Here is a 20,055-nt window from a genome sequence, read left to right as displayed (position 1 = left end):
ATACTCTACTGCCTTTCAAGGGTTCACCCTCTTTAAAGATAGCCTAACAGCAGCCTAGCTGGCTGGTGGCGCAGTGGCATCAGCACTGGCCTAGGGCGAGAGGTCCCAAGTTGGAATCCAGCCGGCTCCCATTAAGGCAGTGGTAAACCACTGTAACTTGCCTAATATGCGATTTCCTAGTCGTCTGCTTCCTGGAAATAATACCTAACAACAGCCGCTGAGAGAGGGATCACAGGGTCATCAGGTGCAGCAGGATCTTTATAGCTATAGTTATATTCTCCCTATCAAAGTGGGCATAGAACTCAGAGGCAACCCTCCGACCTCCAAATATCTTCGCCCTTGAAATAGCCCTCTGCAAGTCATACATGGTTTTCTGGTACAGACCTGGGTCACCAGCCTTGAATACCACAGATCTAGCCTTCAGCAGACAATGTACTTTCTGGTTCATCCATGGCTTTTGATTTAGGAATTTACAGTAAGTTTTTGTAGGCACACATTCATCCATACAGGTTTTAATGAAGTTGGTAACAACTGCAGCATACTCATCCAGATTTGAAGATGAATCCCTCAATACAGGGATTCAAAGCAGTCCTGTAAGCCAGTGGTCCCCAACCACCAAAGCATGTCCCCAAAGCATGTGCTACCAGGCTGCAAGGAAACAGTATGATTTGGTGGTATGAAATGATATGAGTCAGCTGCAGGTGCAGCCCTGACACCCATGTCTTATTCTTCAGGAAAGCCTTCACCTTCACCTCTAGGGCCACATCTGCTGAGTTACTTGAAATGTGTACATTCTTCCATTGAGATGCTTGTGAAACCTTAAGAATTTCTGAATCTGGTAGCAACAAAGGTTTGGAATCTGGGAGTTTCAATCCTGCTATATTTCAGCACAGAAGTACTATCAGTCCAAATAACTGAGTTATTTGTGCAAGTCCTTTCTCCATACAGCTTGCCACCGTAGCAGCGATGAGCTCCATACAGGGGATGGAAACCAACTTCAATAGAGCCCTAGATTTTCCCATAATAAAAATACAACACACGTGAGAACATGTGTCATGCAACAGTAGGTAAGTCACTGCTTCTTAGCCATCCTCGGTTGCATCTGTGAAGTGATGTAACTATGCAGCAGTAATGAATCCACAATCCAAGTGGTTCAAACATCTAACAACCTTGAAGTCTTCCATCTGGCAGAGTTCTTCCACCCAGCTTATCCCTGAGCAACTGATGTTGGTATAGTGTCATCCCAGCAAAGCACTTTCTTATATAGCTCTTGTAGGATGTTCTAGCAGATAGCACCACCAGACTCAAGATTCCTAAAGGATCGTAGATGGAATTAGTTGTGGAGAAGATAACAATATCTTGATCCAGATCCAAACCCTTCATGTCTTTTGCTCATTCCTCTTTTGGTATCACAGATAGTACGCTATGTCTGTTGCTTATCCACTTTAGCACAGCTGTATACAAGGTCATGATGGAGAGACACTGTTTCTTTCTCCGAAGACTCTGACACAAGGCAGTCATCAATGTAGAAGGAATGCAAAACCTTATCCACTGTCTCGCTGCTGAACTGTTCTTCGTTGTTTACACCTTTGCTTATTGCCAGTGATGTAGCATCCTGTATATTCCAAGACACTGGGTGTGTAGCAACCTTTACTCGACCTTTCAATAAAATCAACAATGTTGGTTAAAGTCGGCTTATAGCTGTGTCTTTCTTGCAGTTCACAGACCACCGTTCTCCATTTATCACTAAGCATACAGGGCAGTTTCTTTATAAGAATTGCCATATTGGCAGGCATGTCCAGTTCACACATGTACTGCACTTCACCGACGGTATTGCAACAGCCTCTTGGAAAAAGATGGTAGTTTTGAAGGGCTGAAAGATCTTCAGATTTGATAGGTGCCCAGTAAGGAGCCTTTCACATGTAGGCTGATGCAAATACCTGTTCATTGCCAAAATGTTCCTGTAGTAAAGCCTTGGTCTTTTGATACCTTTCTTTTAGGTCAACATACTGGCGTTTCTGACAAGCTCCCTCGGATGACCTCCAGAAAATAGAGGCTGTCTCATAGTTGTCAATCTTGCCTTCAACACTATTCTTAAAAGCCCTCATGAATTCATGATACTGCAAAGGATTGCCATTGAAGATTTGAATCTCTCTTTTACACAGAGATGTTGTTGTTGTATCAATAGGTTGTTATTTCATTTTACATCCTTATTGTCTCCATAGTACTATTCAGATCTCTATCGTTTAAAACAAGAGTGTTTCCATGCTGTGTTAATGTCCTTATGAGCATCTTGAGCTGTAGGATATGAAATAGGTTCAGAGTGAATGCCCTGCACTACCTCTTAGGACCCTAACTCACGTTTCACAGACATTTGAGGAACAAATGTATCAACATTGACGTTGAGTGTGTTGGCCTTATCGATATAAGAACTCACGCCACAGGACTGTCCGGCTGGAGCACTAACACACCTACCTCACTTGTAGCCCTTAGCACATTAACTTTGGCCATTTGTGTTGCAGTTTCTTCCAGCAACTTCAGCTGCTCCTTCCTTCTCTAAAGCTGCTTATTTCATTTCTGTTCTCGCTCTTGCAGAAGAACTTGAAGCATTGACATCGTTGCTCTGGTGTAAGTCATCCTGTGGATCCTCAGCTTTGTGCGTAGTCAAAACATGCTTGCCACCTGCTGTTCTGGCTACTCAGTGTTGAGATTCCAACTTCTCCAATGGGACCGAGGCAACCCTTAGCCGTAGGCTGATGTTTATTTGCTATAATAATTTTTTTTGTTCACAAAACGTAGCAGTTACTCAAAATAAATCAAAACTACTCAGAGACAAAGCATGGGGTGGGGTTGTCTATGGTGTGTTCCACAAATACTGAAGTTCTAAGTCAAAGAAAGTACGTTTGATCCTTTATTAAAAAATCAGCAAAGACAAACACTATTGTAGAAACTTAAAAAAAAATTAATGAAACTAAAACTAACAATATAACAAAATAAGTGTACTGAAATATACTTAAATGTTAATGAATTTAAAAGTACTAAGCTGGATGTTATTAATGGTCAACAAAAAATATTCCCCTGACTTACTTCCTGCTCTGACCAGAGTAAAGCTGATTAAAGACAAAGCATGAATATGTAATTATTCACTTCTACCAGGCCCCAACCCACGTGACAAATTACCCATAATAAACATTCAACACAAAATACAATACAGTCAGACAGAAAAACATGGCTCTAACAATGACTGTTTTTTTAAATGACGTACTTTTTTTTCACTGTTGTCATCTTTTAACCTATTGATCAAAATTTAAACTCTGTGTGCAGACATGCAGTGACTTTCCTCTATTTAACCTACCCAAGCAAGCATCACAATCAAATCTTGTGTAGGCCCTTAGCTTCTGCAGTTTAATCTTTCAAATGAAATCTCTTATCCTTGGAATTGATCTTTGTTTCTTCACCTTCCAGGGAATTCATGTCCTTCCTGAAGTTAAGCTAATCAAAATTAGGTTCAGTTTTGTTGTGTAGTCTTTTGTCCTGGAGCACTATACAAAGATAGGTGCAATCTTGTATCACCTTTTGTATTACTTTACAGCCCAGAACATCAGAATTTATGATTACCATCTACTTTAAGGTGTATCTCCTTTGATATTTCATTTAGGAGCTAGATACAAGTTATGCAAACTTCTTGTATTCAGTCTTTATCTCGGTAATAGCACTTACTATTTCTGAAAGTGCGGGGAGCACATGACCTGTGCTACTATGAAAGATGCTATCGTTTCATAAGTCATGAAGTGTTTTGCCCCAGAATGTCAACGTTTTAATTGCCCCCATAGATGCTGCCTGACTTGCTGAGTTCCTCTAGCATTTTGCCTGTGTCTTATGAATTATATTTGAGGTTCTGTCTCCCTTCTCAGAGGATGAAAAACAGCAGTTGACAATATTTGAAGAACAGATACCCAAGCTAATATTTATCTGCAAACAAAGATGGCAAAAACAGATTATCAGGTTCATGGCCTTATTTACTTTATCTGCTTAATATCATTGCAGTGAACATAGATAATCACTTTAGTACTTATTACATACAATTACATATTATTTTGGAAGCTGTTTAAAAGAAAACTTTAATCCATTGTTGCTAAAGTTCATACATTTTTATCAAAGGTTCAGCATAGAAGTGCGTGCTTTACAAGTGATCCTGCATAATGGCTATTTGGGTAATGGAAATTTGCCCTTATAGAGTCACAATCTGAAGATTTAACAATGAGAATGAAATGTCTCCTCATAGAAGTTATGTGGGGAGGAAAATAAAGCAATAAGATTTTGCAAATCTCATCTCTTGATGAATGCACAGATGCTGTGGTGTTGCATTACAGGGAATCGCAGAATAGCCTGTTTTTTAAAGGATGCAAACCCCTCCTACCATGTGGTCACCCGTAATTTTTTTGTGCTGAAGCATTATACTAGCTTGTATATTTGAAGCTACTATTGATACACTTTTTTTCTTTAATAGTGTTGATGAATTGGTGTTGAGTCTTTATCCGCCAATGAACTATATCACTGTGCAAACAAATGTGAGTATCTGTCTCCATCTTCCAATAAGCATTTGCTAGCATTAGATGTTTACACAAAAACAAACTACTCCACCTGCTGGATTTGTTTAATATTTCCATAATTTTTAGTTGTTTAATATTAGGGTCATTGTGTATAAACTGATTTTGTAAGTATGTACATCTTTACAGGAATAAATCAATAAAATGGGCTTCATATTATTGAGTTGGATGTGATCCCAGGTTCCTTAACGGGATGCATCTGTGGGTTTGTTGTTGTAGCTGTTTGTTTTTCTGTGCAATGCAACTCAATGACTGTGTACCTGCTAATGGATCTACAAGGTGGCTGGGTATGGGGAGGTGTATTAGTCCAAGTGAACTAATACACACATGCTTTTTAAGTTTTCTTTCTTTTATGGGTTCTGGGTGATTTAGGAATTGGGTCAAAATCTGGTTAGATATGGCACTAAGCTGCAATGTCCTTGGGTCTTGGCTCATAGATGTTTTTTGGGCTCATAAGTTTTGAGGACAGAGCGGGGAGTTAGCAGTCAAGTTAGAGTTTGGAGACTGGAATGAGGGAGAGTTCAAGCTCCATTCAATGTGCTCCACAGTTGAAGGTCAGCAAACTTTGTGAATGGATGTCAGATCAGCAAGCACTGTGGTTGAAAGGCAGTGAGGACAAGGACTGGTAACCCCGAGGTCAGTGAGGCCAGAGTTCAGGGTCACATCCATAATCGATACTGAAGAACAAAGCCGAGAGGTCAATAACTGAAGTTGGCGAGCCCGGAATTTGAAGCACAATGGCAGAACCTGAGTCTGCAAGTCCACTAGGGAAGTTGGAGGCCCAGTGTCTGAGTCCATAAATCTGTTGGAAGCCCAGAGGCAGCTTGTCCTGCAGTTGGAAGACTATCTGTGTGTGTATATGTGATTGGGTGGGTGGAAGGGAACTTATTTTGCTGCTGTTGTTTTGTTGTTGTGTGATGTTGTTCGAAGACTTAAAGTACATTTATTATCAAAGTATGTATGCAGTATACAACCCTGACATTCTTTGTCCCACAGACAGCCACGCAACAAAGAAAACCATAGAACCCATCCAAAGAAAATATCAACACCCTGTAGGCAAAAAGAAAGAACAAATCTCACTAACAGCAAAAAAACAAGCGAGAAGGACAGAATAGAAAACATCAAACCACAGTCAGTAGAACAGTCTAGGAATGGTCAGTTCAGTTCTATTTAGCGCTGTGTCATTCGTTGGTTGAAGGCCACAGAGACCATTCATCCTGATCAAAAGTGCACAAAATGGCAGTAAAACAAGAGTAAAAAGAACCAGAAACACCTATAACATAAACTATAGAGTACAATCCACAAATCATGTTGATTAAACCTTGCCCAAGACTCGGGTCTCTGACACCATCCTCTGGCAGCAGCAAATGAGAGGGAAAGAGAGACCAGCCAAATGCAGCAGCTGGCGCCTTCCCCTCTCGTTCTTGTTGCTTTCAATCTTGTTTGATGCTTCAGTCGGCAAGATTGGTGATCGTGGGCTCGTGTCCCATCTCCAGGCTGCACACTCTGCTCTAAACCTTACCGAGCTCCCTCAGAGACAACAAAGCATGAGGTTGCTCAATTAGTCCAAAAATACACCATCAAAATGTAAACCACTGGTTTCAATCACGTATCAAAGCTTAGTAGCAGAATCATATTTGAATGAAAAGGAAGTAGAAGGAGTAGTTTTGTGAACGGTCTGAAAGACGATGCCTTTAGTCGCATTGTTCGCTGGTGCCATCTCATTGCTTATGGTGTTCATGCTAAGTTGTGCTCATACTGAATTGATGGCAGAATATTCGGTGAGACTTGCGGTCTGCTCACTGTGCACACTCGGTGCTGTGGGCAGACTAGTTGTTAACGCAAACAATGTATTTCACTGTGATTAAATTGACCTGAACCAACTGATTGGCTATTAGAGCCAGATCTCGAGACTCACTGGCTCGGTACAATACATCCAGATGTATTTTATGAAAAAACATCATTGAACCTGCTTCTTTTAAACTGCACACAAATTATTTTTCTCTATAAGTGCAAGTTCTGATTTTTAAAAAATTATGATCAGCAAAGTGGATTAAAAGATATTCAGCGCATTTCTACTATTCAATCATGTTCTTCTGTCTTCGAGAGGTCAACATATGAACAGCCTTATACCCTAGGAAATGTTGCATTTAATATGATGGCCTTGGTTGATTTATGGGAATCTTGTAAGTTTTCTATCAAGTTATTGGAAAGTATATTTTAACTGGATTATTTTCAGATTTTTTTTTGTTATTTCAGGCAGCAAAGGTTGCTTCTGTCTTAAACAAAGCTCTGGAAATAACCAAGTGAGTTCAATATTTTACCAGGGTATTATACCTTAAGTATTTTCCTTTTCAGCTCATATTTTTTTCAAATGATAAGATGTTACTAATTTGGGTCTTTAAGTAGCCCGTTGAATAGTTGAGGTCTCAGCAGAATGCCGTGTGGGATAATACCTAGTCACTAACTTCAAGAGATCAAAGGTTGTGGAAATCAATGGACAGTCTGAAGAAGATTCAAAGGTGCCAGAATTAAAGTACTCTGTCTTTGACAACAAAACTCAGCTAAGTCAGCTGGAAGAATGGTAGGGTGTAATTGGTAAACATTGAGGAATGAGAAAGAGAGAGTGTTAGTAGGAAGACGAGGCTGGAGACAATGTAAGTTGATTACCTGAACAGAGGTGTGGGTAAGACAGTACAGGTAGTCCCTGAGTTACGAACGTCTGACTTACAGACAACTCGTACTTATGAACCGAGGATGGAGAATGCCGTCCACCATTTTAAATTGTTGCCGTTGACACTGTGTTGAGTGTTTAACTTTGGATTTGGCTTAAATTTTTCTTAGTAAGATTCACCCTGACCCTGCCCCCCCCTCCCCGTTCCAGTTGGCTGGTGGTGCAATGAGATCAGCGCTGGGCTCTAGAATGGAGGTTTGATCCAGTGACAGGCCGCTCCCGTGCCGGGTTGATGTTGATCCAGTGACTCCCATACCATCCGTGCCAGCTTGATGTCGAGCTCGCAACTCGACCTCGTAAAAAAAAACACTGCAACCTCCAGTTTAAATTCCCACGTGGAATATTGTGGATGATCAAATACCCAAACCCAGCACAGCCCCTATTTGTCCCATTTAGGACCCGGGGAATTCAGTGCGGTGGTCCTTAGGACCCAGTGGATCTTGGGAGCCGGCGCAGCTCAGCACCCACTGCCCGCAGCGTTTCTGTTCCATTGACGGGAAGCAATCGTGATTGAAAATGAAGTGGAAATAATAAAGCGTTTGGAAAGAGGTGAAATGCCATCGGTCATTGGAAAACCGTTAGGCTACAGATCGGAACAATTTTAAAGGATAACAGATGAAGTGAGAATAATGGAGCATGTGAAAGGCCCTGCCCCGATGAAAGCTACAATTATTACTAGGCAACGCAGTGGTTTAATTATTGGAATACATAAGTTTCTTAAGTGTTTTATATGCATGGAAAGGTAAAATATATACTATATACTAAGAGAAACGTTTGACTGACGCTAAATAATACCGGATGTTCTTGTTCTGGCTTAAGTACAAATCCGATCTAAAGACAGGCTCAGAAACGGAACTCATATGTAACCCGGGGACTGCCTGTCCACCTTTCTAGATGAATTATAGATCAAAGTAAATGGACATTGTCAGCTGTGAAACAGCAAAGTATAAATTAGGATTTGAGAGGGAAGTGGTGGAGGCATTGGAGTGAAGATGCAATGTGTAGTTGGGGAAAAAATGTGATGCTAGTGATAAGTTGTGGGACATTGTGTTTTCCCTTGTCTGATTGCATCAACCTTTATTCTGTTGCAAGATGTGCTTGAACTCATAGCAACCATTCCACCTGCATTTGTGAGAATATGTTGCACCTGTTATTCTGATTAATAATGTTGCCCACAATCTTTTCGTATCTGTTTAAAAAAAAAATAGCCTTTATTGTGCAATGATAGAATTTGCTGATGGGGAACAACTGAGGGTGACAGTGGAGATTATAAATCGGCTGTTTTGATTTGGTAAATAAGGTTGGAATGTGATATCGGTCATTACTGTGTCATTTGGCATTACCAGTGATGTGTTGAAGTAACATTCATCTAATTTATTAAATTTTGAAATTCGGAAAGTGTGACCAATTCATTATATAATGGATGTTTTTCTGTTTGGTGTTGTGTTATGTTTTAATGAACAAATTCATTTTTTTCTGGCACAGATCCAGTCACGTGTGTCCTGAATCAGAAAACAACTGGTTGCACTTTCTCAGTGGAGCAATTGATCACAATATGGACAAAGTGAAGGATTTAACACAAAACTGTTCTTAGCATGTGAAAAGAGATTACTGTTACAATGAAGAATAGATTGGAAGAATGTGTGTTCAGTTCAAGAACCCAACCAGTAAATAAAAATTGTGCTCAATATTTCAGTTGTCAAAGCGGTTGTGTTTGTACAAGAGCCAGTGACATCCTTGATAATTTATGTGCCTTAATTTCTAAAATTATCCATGAATACACATTTTTTAAAAACAGTCAGATGTTCTAATGTTATTACATATTAGCATGGATAGAAGCTTTCATAAGTATCAAGGGTGCCTTTTGACCTTCGAAAAATGCAGTAACATTTTAACATCAAATTTGAGTTTCTTTTAGGGATACTGCTGTGTTATAGATATTTTTCCCATCAGAAAGATTATACAAAGGTCTTCCATGCACACTAAGAGTTTCCATGCAGTGTTTAAGCTTGCATTAACCTAGTGTGCTTTGAATAATTGGGGAAATTGTGGACTGACCTCCAGGAATATCTTCCAGGCAGAAGGATAATATTTGAGATTTCTGGAAAGTTTGCTGTGAAATTAAGTCTTCCATGTTGAAAATGTACTGTAAACATGAGAAATTTTGAAGATGCTGGAAATCCAAAGCAACGCGCACAAAATGTTGGAGGAACTCAGCTGGTCAGCAGCATCTATGGAAATGAACAAGCAGTCATGCTTCGGACTGAGTGTCCTGAAGAAGGGTGTCAGCCTGAAATACCGACTGTTCATTTCCATTGATTCTGCCTGACCTGCTGGGTTCCTCCAGCATTTCACGTGTGCTGCTTTGAAAATGTACTTTTTAAGAGCTTTATTAAAGTTTATTCTGCGCTGTATTTGCAAGTGTACTACTGTTTCTGTTTGATTGGACTATATAATTGTTATTTCTCTTATAGTTTAACTTTCTTATGCTTGTTTGTATTTTATATAATTACCTATGTGCACATAATTGTTCAGTGTGTTATTTAGTGGTTGTATTTGTTTGCCTTTCGAGTTTTTTTAGTGGCATGTATCACATTAATTGAATAGGAGCTATCTCATTGGTTAACTGTTATCAATGGAAATTCAATAGAATTAGCAAACTGGCATAAGAGGACCAGCCCATGCACATTGAATCAGTCTCTTCATCTTCTGTCTGTCTTCCACAAACCACCCCCCCCCCCGCCATCCCTCCTCAACTAGGCTCTTTGTCTTTCTCCCTCTTTTTCCTTTCTCCTAGTTTCATTCTTGTAATGCTTAATAAACAATCATAACCAACAAATTTTATGCCTTGTTCTTGACTTCCAATGAACCTTGGATCAAAAACATCAGGATCCAGCAATTTTGGCCTAGTCGGTAAATGGTTGTGCAGATTTAAGGACTTGGAAGAATTCCAGATGAAATGGAAACTTCAATTTAAACCATATTTAAATAGGAGGTAAGATCTTCTTCCTATTTTACAAATTGTCCGAGAAGTCACCTTGTTTTCGCTTCAATATGCCATCTTGTAGAAGTTTAAGAGTGAAGGAAAATTCTGTTATAAGACCAAAAGATATAGGAGCAGATGTATCCCTTCATACCCTGACCAATCAAGAATCTATCAACCTCTGCCTTAAATATACATAAAGACTTGGCCTCCACAGATTTGCCTCTCTCTGGCTAAAGAAATTCTTCCTCAACTCTGTTCTAAAAGGACGTCCTCTATACTCAGGCTGTGTCCTCTGGTCTTAGACTCTTCCTCCATAAGAAACGTCCTCTCCACATCCGCTCTACCAAGGCCTTTCACCATTCGATAGATTTCAATGAGATCACCCCTCATTCTTCTGAATTCTAGTAAATAGAGGCTCAGAGTCATCAGAAAATCTTCATATGACAAGCCATTCAACTCTGGTATCATTTTCACAAACCTCTTGAACCATCTCCAGTTTCAGCACACCCTTTCTAAGATAAGAGACACAAAACTGCTCTCAATAAATGACCTCACCAGTAAAGTTTCAACATTACATCCTTTTATATTATAGTCCTCTTGAAATGAATGCTAACATTGTACTTCTTCATCACATATTCAATCTGCAAGTTAACCCTTAGGGAATCCTGCACAAGGACTCCCAAGTCCCTTAGCATCTGTTTTTTGTATTTTCTCTCCATTTAGAAAATTGGCAACAGTTTCATTTCTTCTCCCAACGTGCATGACAGTACACTTCCTGACACTGTATTTCACCTGCCATTTCTTTGCCTGTTCTTCCATCTGTCTGTCCTTCTGTAGCCTCTCTACTGCCTCAAAATGACCTGCCCCTCCAGCTATCTTCATATTGTCTGCAACCATTGCAATGGAACAATCAATTCCATCATCCAAACCTTTGACATATAAGGTAAAAAGAATTGATTCTAACTCACGCCTCTAAGGAACTCCACTAGTCACTGGCAGTCAGTCAGAAAAGACCCGCTTTATATCCATTCTTTGTCTCCTGCCAATCAGCCACTACTTTATCCATGCTAGAATATTTCCTGCAATACCGTGGGCTCGTGGCTCCTTGTCAAAGGCCTTCTGAAAATCCAAGTAGGTGTATAAAATGATGAGAGGCATTGATTATTTGGATAATCAGAAGCTTTTTCCCAGGGCTGAAATAGCATGAGAGGGCACAGTTTTAAGGTGCTTGGAAGTAGGTTGTTACATACCCTGTAACTGGGTCACTTACCAGCAGAGATAGAGAATTCCGTTGAAGTCTGATGGTACTATTTTTAGCAGTATTTATTGATAAAAATACACAAAAATAATATCAATGCAAACATACAGATAATATACGTCGTCAATACTAAATCTAAAAGCGCGGGTATAATAATAAGAAGAAATAGCTCTATCTTCTAGGGGATAATGTATTGTCCGATGGAAATATAAAAGTCACTCAAGTTCATTCAAGCTGCAGTTTTTTGGTTGGAGAGAAAGACGGATGTTTAACTTGCCCATTCCTTTAGTGATGTCAATCCTTTGAGAGTCGTTGGGGGCTGATTTCCCCAACTGATTAGTTGTTAGCTAAAGCCGTGCTTCCGTGGTAAAGGCCCACCAATTCCGAGGCAAATGGAAAAGGACGCATGTGGGCTTTTCCACCAGCTTTCACTATTACGTTGTTACAGGAGTTCTAGCATTTCTTCTGGTGCATCTGAAGGGGCTGTTCCCCAGACCCTCTTTTATCCTGACTCACAGGGCCTCAGATGTCAATCAGGTTGGGATGATGCAATCCCTCCACCAACCCCCCTCGTTTCATTGCCTGGGGCTTCGATGAATCGTGCAGTATTCAATACACAATTCCGTCTCCAAGAGATAATGGCCGCTAACCATGGCTTTGTCTCTCGGAGGCCCAGGACACATTCCAAACATTGAGGAATCTGCGTGTCTCGCTCTCATTTCCTGGATCTGACCCGAATCAATAGTGATCCTGCGATTCTCAAAAAGGAGGGGGCCACAGACGTAACAAGGTACAGAGGAGATGTTAGGAGTAAGTTTTTTTTTGCAGAGTGGTGAGTACGTGGAATGGGCTGCTGGCGACAGTGGTTTAGGTGGATACGATAGGGCCTTTCAAGATTCTCCTGGACAGGTACATGGAGCTTAGAAAAACAGAGGGCTATGGGTAACCCTAGGTAATTTCTAAGGTAATGACATGTTCGGCACAGCTTTGTGGGCTGAAGAGCCTGTATTGTGTTGTAGGTTTTCTACGTTTCTACAGCATCAACTGATTCTCCTTTATCTTTCCTGTTTTAATAAAGGAATTTCAACAGATTTATCAAGCAAGATTTTCCCTTGAGAAACAGCCTATTTTATCATGTGCCTCTGAGTACCCCTAGGCCTCATACTTAATAATTGACTCCAACATCTTCCCAGCCACTGAGGTCAGACTATCTGGCCTACAGTTTTCTTTCTTCTTGAAGAGTGGAATGACGTTTGCAAATTTCCAGTCTTCCAGAATTTAGTGATTCTTGGACGACGCCTCCATAATCTCTTCTGCCACATCTTTCAGAACCCTGGGGTGTACACCATCTGGTCCAGGTGACTTGTCTACCTTCAGACCTTTCAGTTTCCCAAGAACTTTCTCTCTGGTAATGATAACTTCACACACTTCATGACCCCTAACACCGGGAACTTCCACCATATTGCTGGTGCCTTCCATGGTGAAGAGTGATGCAAAATGCTTATTCAGTTTGTCTTCCAGCAGTCTGATATTCATTCTTGTCTCTTACTCTTAATCTATCTAAAGAAACTTCTGTTTCTTTAAATCTTCTTTAATATTACTGGCTAGCTAACTTTCATATTCCATATTTACCTTAATGACTTTTTTATTTGCTTTCTGTTGGTTTTTAAAAGCTTCCCAATCCTCTAAATTCCCACTATTTTTGCTCTATGCCCTCTCTTTGGCTTTTATGTTGGCTTTGACTTTTATTGTAAGCCACAGTTGTGTCATCTTGCCTTTAGAATACAGTATTTCTTCCTCTTTGGGATGTATATATCCAGTGCCTTCCAAAAGGCTTTCAAGAATTTCAGATGGTGCTGCTCTGCATCATCCCTGCCAGTGTTTTTCCAGTCAGTGTTGGCTAACTCCTCATGCCCCTGTGATTCCCTTTACTCCACTGTAATACGGATACATCTGACTAGCTTCTCCTCAAATTACAGGGTGAATTCAATCATATTATGATCCCTTTCCACTAAAGGTTCTTTCACACTCAACGCACTAATCAGTTCTGGTTCATTGCACAACACCCAATCCAAAATAGCTGATCCCCTAGTGAGTTCAGTCACAGGCACTCTAGAAATGCCCCCTCCAAGAATTCAGCACAGACCTGATTTTCTCGATTTACCTGTATATGGAATTCCCTCTTTTGACATGCATTTTCTATCTTCTGTTGGAATTTGTAGACCACATCCTTATTGCTGTTTGGGGGGTCTGTATACATCTCCCATCAGGGTCTTGTTATCCTTGTTTCTATCCATGATGATATGACACCTGATCCTAAGACCCTGCTTTCTAATGATCTGATTTCATTTTTTACCAATAACATAACACCACCCACTCTGTTTTCCTGCCTGTTCTTTTGATACAATGTGTATCCTTGGACATTAATCTCACAGCTTTTTTAGCTATAATTCAATGATACCTACAACATCATACATGCCTCTGTGCAACTGTGCTACAAGTTTATCTACCTTACTGCACGCATTCAAATATAACATGCCTATTTGGTTAGTAAGAGGCCTTCAGAAGTGAAATTTTGAGAGTAGAAAGCTTGCATGTGCCCATCAGAATAAAAAGCAAGGATAGCAGGTTTAGGAACTTCGGTTTTCCAGAGATATTGAGGCCCTGGTTAAGAAAGAAAAGGCTGTGTATAGCAGGTCTCGGCAGTTCGGAACAAATGAAGTACTTGACGAGCATTAGAAATGCAACAGAATATTTAAGAAAGAAATCAGAAAGGCTACGAAAAGGCATAGAAACATAGAAAATAGGTGCAGGAGTAGGCCTTTCAGCCCTTTGAGCCTGCATCGCCATTCAGTATGATCATGGCTGATCATCCAACTCAGAACCCTATACCTGCTTTCTCTCCATACTCCCGATCCCTTTAGCCACAAGGGCTATATCTAACTTCCTCTTAAGTATAGCCAATGAACCAGCCTCATCTGTTTCCTGTGGCAGAGAATTCCACAGATTCACCACTCTGTGTGAAGAAGTTTTTCCTCATCTCGGTCCTAAAAGGCTTCCCCTTTATCCTTAAACTGTGACCCCTCGTTCTGGACTTCCCCAACATCGGAAACAATCTTCCTGCATCTAGCCTGTCCAATCCCTTTAGAACTTTATATGCTTCAATAAGATCCCCCCTCAATCTTCTAAATTCCAGTTCTAAAGCCTAGTCGATCCGGTCTTTCGTCATATGAAAGTCCTGCCATCCCAGGAATCAATCTGGTGAACCTTCTCTGTACTCCCTCAATGGCAAGAATGTCTTTCCTCAGATTAGGGGACCAAAACTGCTCTCAATATTCTAGTTGCGGTCTCACCAAGGCCTTGCATCAGCTTGCTGTAGCAGACAAGGCGAAGGAGAATCCTAACAGCTGCTACAGAGATGTTAAGAGCAAAGTGATTGCAAGGGACAAAATTAATCCTCTGAAGATCAGAGTGGTAATCTATACAGGGAGCCAGAAGAGATGGAGGAGATCTTAAATGGATTTTTGCATCTGTATTAACTCAGGAGAGGGGCACAGAGTCTATAGCTGAGGCAAAGCAACAGCGAGGCAAATTATGGTGGATAAATCCCCAGGGCCTGCCTGACAAGGTGTTCCTTCTAACCGTGTGGGAGGCCAGTGCAGAAATTGCTGAGATATTTAATCATCCTTAGCAAATGGTACTGGAGGACTAGGGAATAGCTAATGTTGTTCTGCTGTTTGAAAAAGGTTCAAAGAATAAATCAGGAAACGATAGGCCAGTGAGCCCGACATCAGTAGTGGGAAGTTATTGGAAGGTATTCTAAGAGATTGGATATGAGTATTCGGATAGACAGGGATTGATTATGGACATTCAGCATTGCTATCTGCATGGTAGATCATGACAAACTAATCTTATAGTGCTTTTCAAGGTTGTTACGCAGAAAACTGATGAAGGCAAGGCAGTGGGTGTTATCCACCTGGATTTCAGCAAGACATGAAACTTCTTCCCTCAGAGGGTGGTGAGAGTGTGGAACGAGCTGCCAGTGCAGACATGATTTTGACTTCAACTTTGAAGAGAACTTTGGTTGGTGCATTGAAGAGAAGGGTATGGACGGCTGTGGTCCCGGTGCAGATCGATGGGACTAGGCAGTTTAAATGGTTCCGCACAGAATGGATGGCCCGAAGGACCTTTCTCTCTGCTGTAGTTTTCTATTACTCTACGACTATGATTTGCAGCCTGTAGTCTATAGCGACCTCTAGTGACTCAAGTAAGGATGACAGTGATAGGATTGGTAGCTATGTCACGGCTGCCTCAGTGTAGCCCAAGGAAGTGAAGACATGCAGGACTGAAGATGGAAGTTATGAAAGGAGACAGATAGTGTTTCATCAACCTCCTGAACAGGTAAAGATAGATAATGGTCCAAAGAAATTCCACATTAAACAAAAATGGAAGTTTAAAGACCTGGACTGAGCTTCAACAGAAACATAGAAAACCTACAGCACAATACAGGCCCTTCGACCCACAAAGTTGGGCCAAACATGTCCCTACCTTAGAAATTACAAGGCTTACCCATAGCCCTTTTTTTTTCTAAGTTCCATGTACCTATCCAAAAGTCTCTTAAAAGACCCTATCGCATCCGCCTCCACCACCGTTGTCATCTGTCCATTCCACACATTTCCCATGCTCTGAGTAAAAACTTACCCCTGACATCTCCTCTGTACCTACTCCTCAGCACCTTAAACCTGTGTCCTCTTGTGGCAACCATTTCAGCCCTGGGAAAAAGTCTCTGACTATCCACATGATCAATGCTTCTCATCATCTTATACACCTCTATCAGGTCACCTCTCATCCTCCTTCCTCCAAGGAGAAAAGGCCGGGTCCACACAACCTATTCTCATAAGGCATGCTCCCCAATCCAGGCAATATCCCTGTAAATCTCCTCTGCACCCTTTCTATGTTCTCCATATCCTTCCTGTAGTGAGGTGACCAGAACTGAGCTCCGTACTCCAAGTGGGATCTGACCAGGGTCCTATATAGGTGCAACATTATCTCTTGGCTCTTAAATTCAAATCCATGATTAATGAAGGCCAATACACCATATGCCTTCTTAACCACAGAGTCAACCTGTGCAGCTGCTTTGAGCGTCCTATGGACTCAGTCCCCAAGATCCCTCAGATCCTCCACACTGCCAAGAATCCTACCATTAATACTATATTCTGCCATCATATTTGACCTACCAAAATGAAACATTTCACACTTATCTGGATTGAACTCCATCTGCCTTTTCTCAGCCCAGTTTTGCATCCTTTCAATGTCCTGCTGTAACCTCTGACAGCCCTCCACACTATCCATAACATCTCCAATCTTTATGTCATCAGCAAACTTACTAACCCATCCCTCCACTTCCTCATCCAGGTCATTTATAAAAATCACAAAGAGTAGGGGTCCCAGAACAGATCCCTGATGCATTCCGCTGATCACTGACCTCCTTGCAGAATATGACACTTCTACAACCACTCTTTGTCTTCTGTGGGCAAGCCAGTTCTGGATCCACAAAGCAATGTCCCCTTGGATCCCATGCCTCTTTACTTTCTCAATAAGCCTTGCATGGGGTACTTTATCAAAAGCCTTGCTGAAATCCATATATACAACATCTACTGCTCCACCTTCATCAATGTGTTTAGTCACATCCTCAAAAAATTCAATCAGGCTCGTGAGGCACGACCTGCCCTTAACAAAGCCATGCTGACAATCCTAATCATATTATATCTCTCCAAATGTTCATAAATCCTGCCTCTCAGGATCTTTTCCATCAATTTACCAACCACTGAGGTAGGACTCACTGGTCTATAAATTCCTGGGCTATCTTCACTCCCTTTCTTGAATAAAGGAACAACATTCACAACCCTCCAATCCTCCAGAACCTCTCTTGTCCCCATTGATGATGCAAAGATCATTGCCAGAGGCTCAGCAATCTCCTCCCTCACCTCTCACAGTAGCCTGGGGTACATCTCATCCGGTCCCGGTGACTTATTCAACTTGATGCTTTCCAAAAGCTCCAGCATATCCTATTAATGTCTACATGCTCAAGCTTTTCAGTCTGCTGCAAGTCATCACTACAATCACCAAAATCCTTTTTCATAGTGAATACTGATGTAATGTATTCATTAAGTGCCTCTGCTATTTCCTCCAGTTCCATACATACTTTCCCACTGTCACACTTGATAGGTCCTATTCTTTCACGTTTTATCCTCTTGCTCTTCACCTACTTGTAGAATGCCTTGGGGTTTTCCTTAATCCTGCTCACCAAGGCCTTCTCATGGCCCCTTCTGGCTCTCCTAATTTCCTTCTTAAGCTCCTTCCTATTAGCCTTATAATCTTCTAGATCTCTAACATTACCTAGCTCTTTGAACCTTTTGTAAGTTTTTTTTTCTTCTTGACTAGATTTATTACAGCCTTTGTACACCATGGTTCCTGTACTCTACCATAACTTCCCTATTTCATTGGAACATACCTATGCAGAACTCCACACAAACATCCCCTGAACATTTGCTGCATTTCTTCCATACTGTTCCCTGAGAACATCTGTTTCCAGTTTAAGCTTCCAATTTCCTGCCTGATAGCCTCATAATTCTCCTTAGTCCAATGAAACACTTTTCTAACTTATCTGTTCCTATCTCCCTCCAATGTTATTGTAAAGGTGATAGAATTATGATCACTATCTCAAAAATGCTCTTCCATTGAGAGATCTGACATCTGACCAGGCTCATTTCCTAATACCAAATCAAGCACAGCCTCTCCTGTTGTAGGCTTATCTACGTATTGTGTCAAGGAACCTTCCTGAACACACCTAACAAGCTCCACTGCATCTAAACACCTTGCTCTAGGGAGATGCCAATCGATAATTGTGAAATTAAAATCTGCCATCATGCCAACTCTGTTATTAGGAGCTCAGTTCCGGGGAACGCGCTAAGATGGTAGTGTGATATTAATGCGCAGCAGCCTCTCTAGACTCTGGATTTGGGAATTACCAAACATTATGTGGATTTTCTGGTGTAGTCTGTTTTGTCGTGTGTCTTTGTGATATCATTCTGGAGGAACATTGTCTCATTTTTTAACTGCATTGCATTTGTGGTTTCTAAATGACAATAAACTGAAACTGAACTGAAATGCTAACACATGACTGTGCAGCCAGATTCAAGGAGAACCTGATCATTAAATTTGCTGATGATACCACAGTGGTGGGGCTCATCAGCAAAAATGATGAAACAATGTACAGGGAGGAGGTCAAACACCCAGAGAGCTGGTGCAGTGACAACAACTGGATGCTCAATGTCACCAAAACCAAGGAGATGGTCGTTGATTTCAGACTGTTTCAGACTGAGCACACACCCCTCAGCATCAGTGGCTCCACAGTGAAGAGAGTGGAAAACATCAAGTTCCTTGGGGTGAAGATCTCGGACAATCTTACCTGGTCCAGGAACACCACTGGGATTGTGAAACAGGCCCAGCAGAGATTGCACTTTCTGAGGAAACTTAAACAAGCATCACTCCCCATTAACATCTTAACTACATTCTACAGAGGTGTGGTTGAGAGTGTGCTGACCTTTTACATCACAACCTGGTACTCCAGCTGCAGTGCTGCCGACAAAAAAGCCTTACAGAGGGTGGTTAGAGGAGCAGAGAAGGTTATTGGGATCTCCCTACCTTCTGTCCAAGACTTCTTTCAGAGTCGATGCCTCCAGAAGACACAGTACATCATTAAAGACCCCTAACACCCTCTCCATGAACTGTTTGTTCTTCTGCCATCAGGTAAACATTACAGGAGCATCAAAACTAAAACCACAAGGCTACTAAACAGCTTCCTCCCACAGGCAGTCAGACTGCTAAATAGCTGCTCTACCTGACTCTGCTTTGGACACTTTTAACTTGCACTGGACACTTATAACTTGATTTTAACCAACATGTGGCTGTTGCTTTTTACTATTTATTGTTGCGTTTGTTATGTTATGATTGCACTTGCCCCTGGGAAACGCTGTGTCATTCTGCCCTCCAGAGCTGATGTATGGTTGGAATGACAATAAAGTTTTTGAATCTTGAATCTTGAATCTATTTCACCTTTTCAGGATCTGTTTCCCTTATCTGCTCCTCGATATCCCTGTTACTATTGGGTGGTCTATAAAAAAACACCCAGTAAAGTTATTGACCCCTTCCTGTTCCTAACCTCCACCCACAGAGACTCCATAGACAATCCCTCCATGGCGTCCACCTTTTCTGCAGCCATGACACTATCTCTGATCAACAGTGCCATGCTCCCACCTCTTTTGCCTCCCTCCCTGTCCTTTCTGAAACATCTAAACCCCGGCACTTGAAGTAACCATTCTTATCCCTGAGCCATCCAAGTCTCTGTAATGGCCACTATATCATATCTCCAAATAATAATCCATGCTCATCTGCTTTGTTCACA

General features: G+C 41.2%; 1 protein-coding gene across 1 annotated transcript in view; it reads left to right on the top strand.

Moving 5' to 3' along the window:
* ccndbp1 (cyclin D-type binding-protein 1) overlaps positions 1-10,174 on the top strand; it is a 40,050-nt gene extending 29,876 nt beyond the window's left edge. Inside the window, exons 9-11 of the mRNA XM_059980457.1 lie at positions 4,511-4,571; positions 6,870-6,916; positions 8,830-10,174. Of these exons, the coding sequence (XP_059836440.1) occupies positions 4,511-4,571; positions 6,870-6,916; positions 8,830-8,938 (217 nt within the window). The 3' untranslated portion in view covers positions 8,939-10,174. The remainder of the gene's footprint in view (positions 1-4,510; positions 4,572-6,869; positions 6,917-8,829) is intronic.
* Positions 10,175-20,055: the final 9,881 nt, after the last annotated feature.

Source organism: Hypanus sabinus, chromosome 9, assembly GCF_030144855.1.
Source record: "Hypanus sabinus isolate sHypSab1 chromosome 9, sHypSab1.hap1, whole genome shotgun sequence".
Lineage (NCBI taxonomy): Eukaryota > Metazoa > Chordata > Chondrichthyes > Myliobatiformes > Dasyatidae > Hypanus > Hypanus sabinus.
This window is presented reverse-complemented; position numbering and strand designations above follow the sequence as displayed.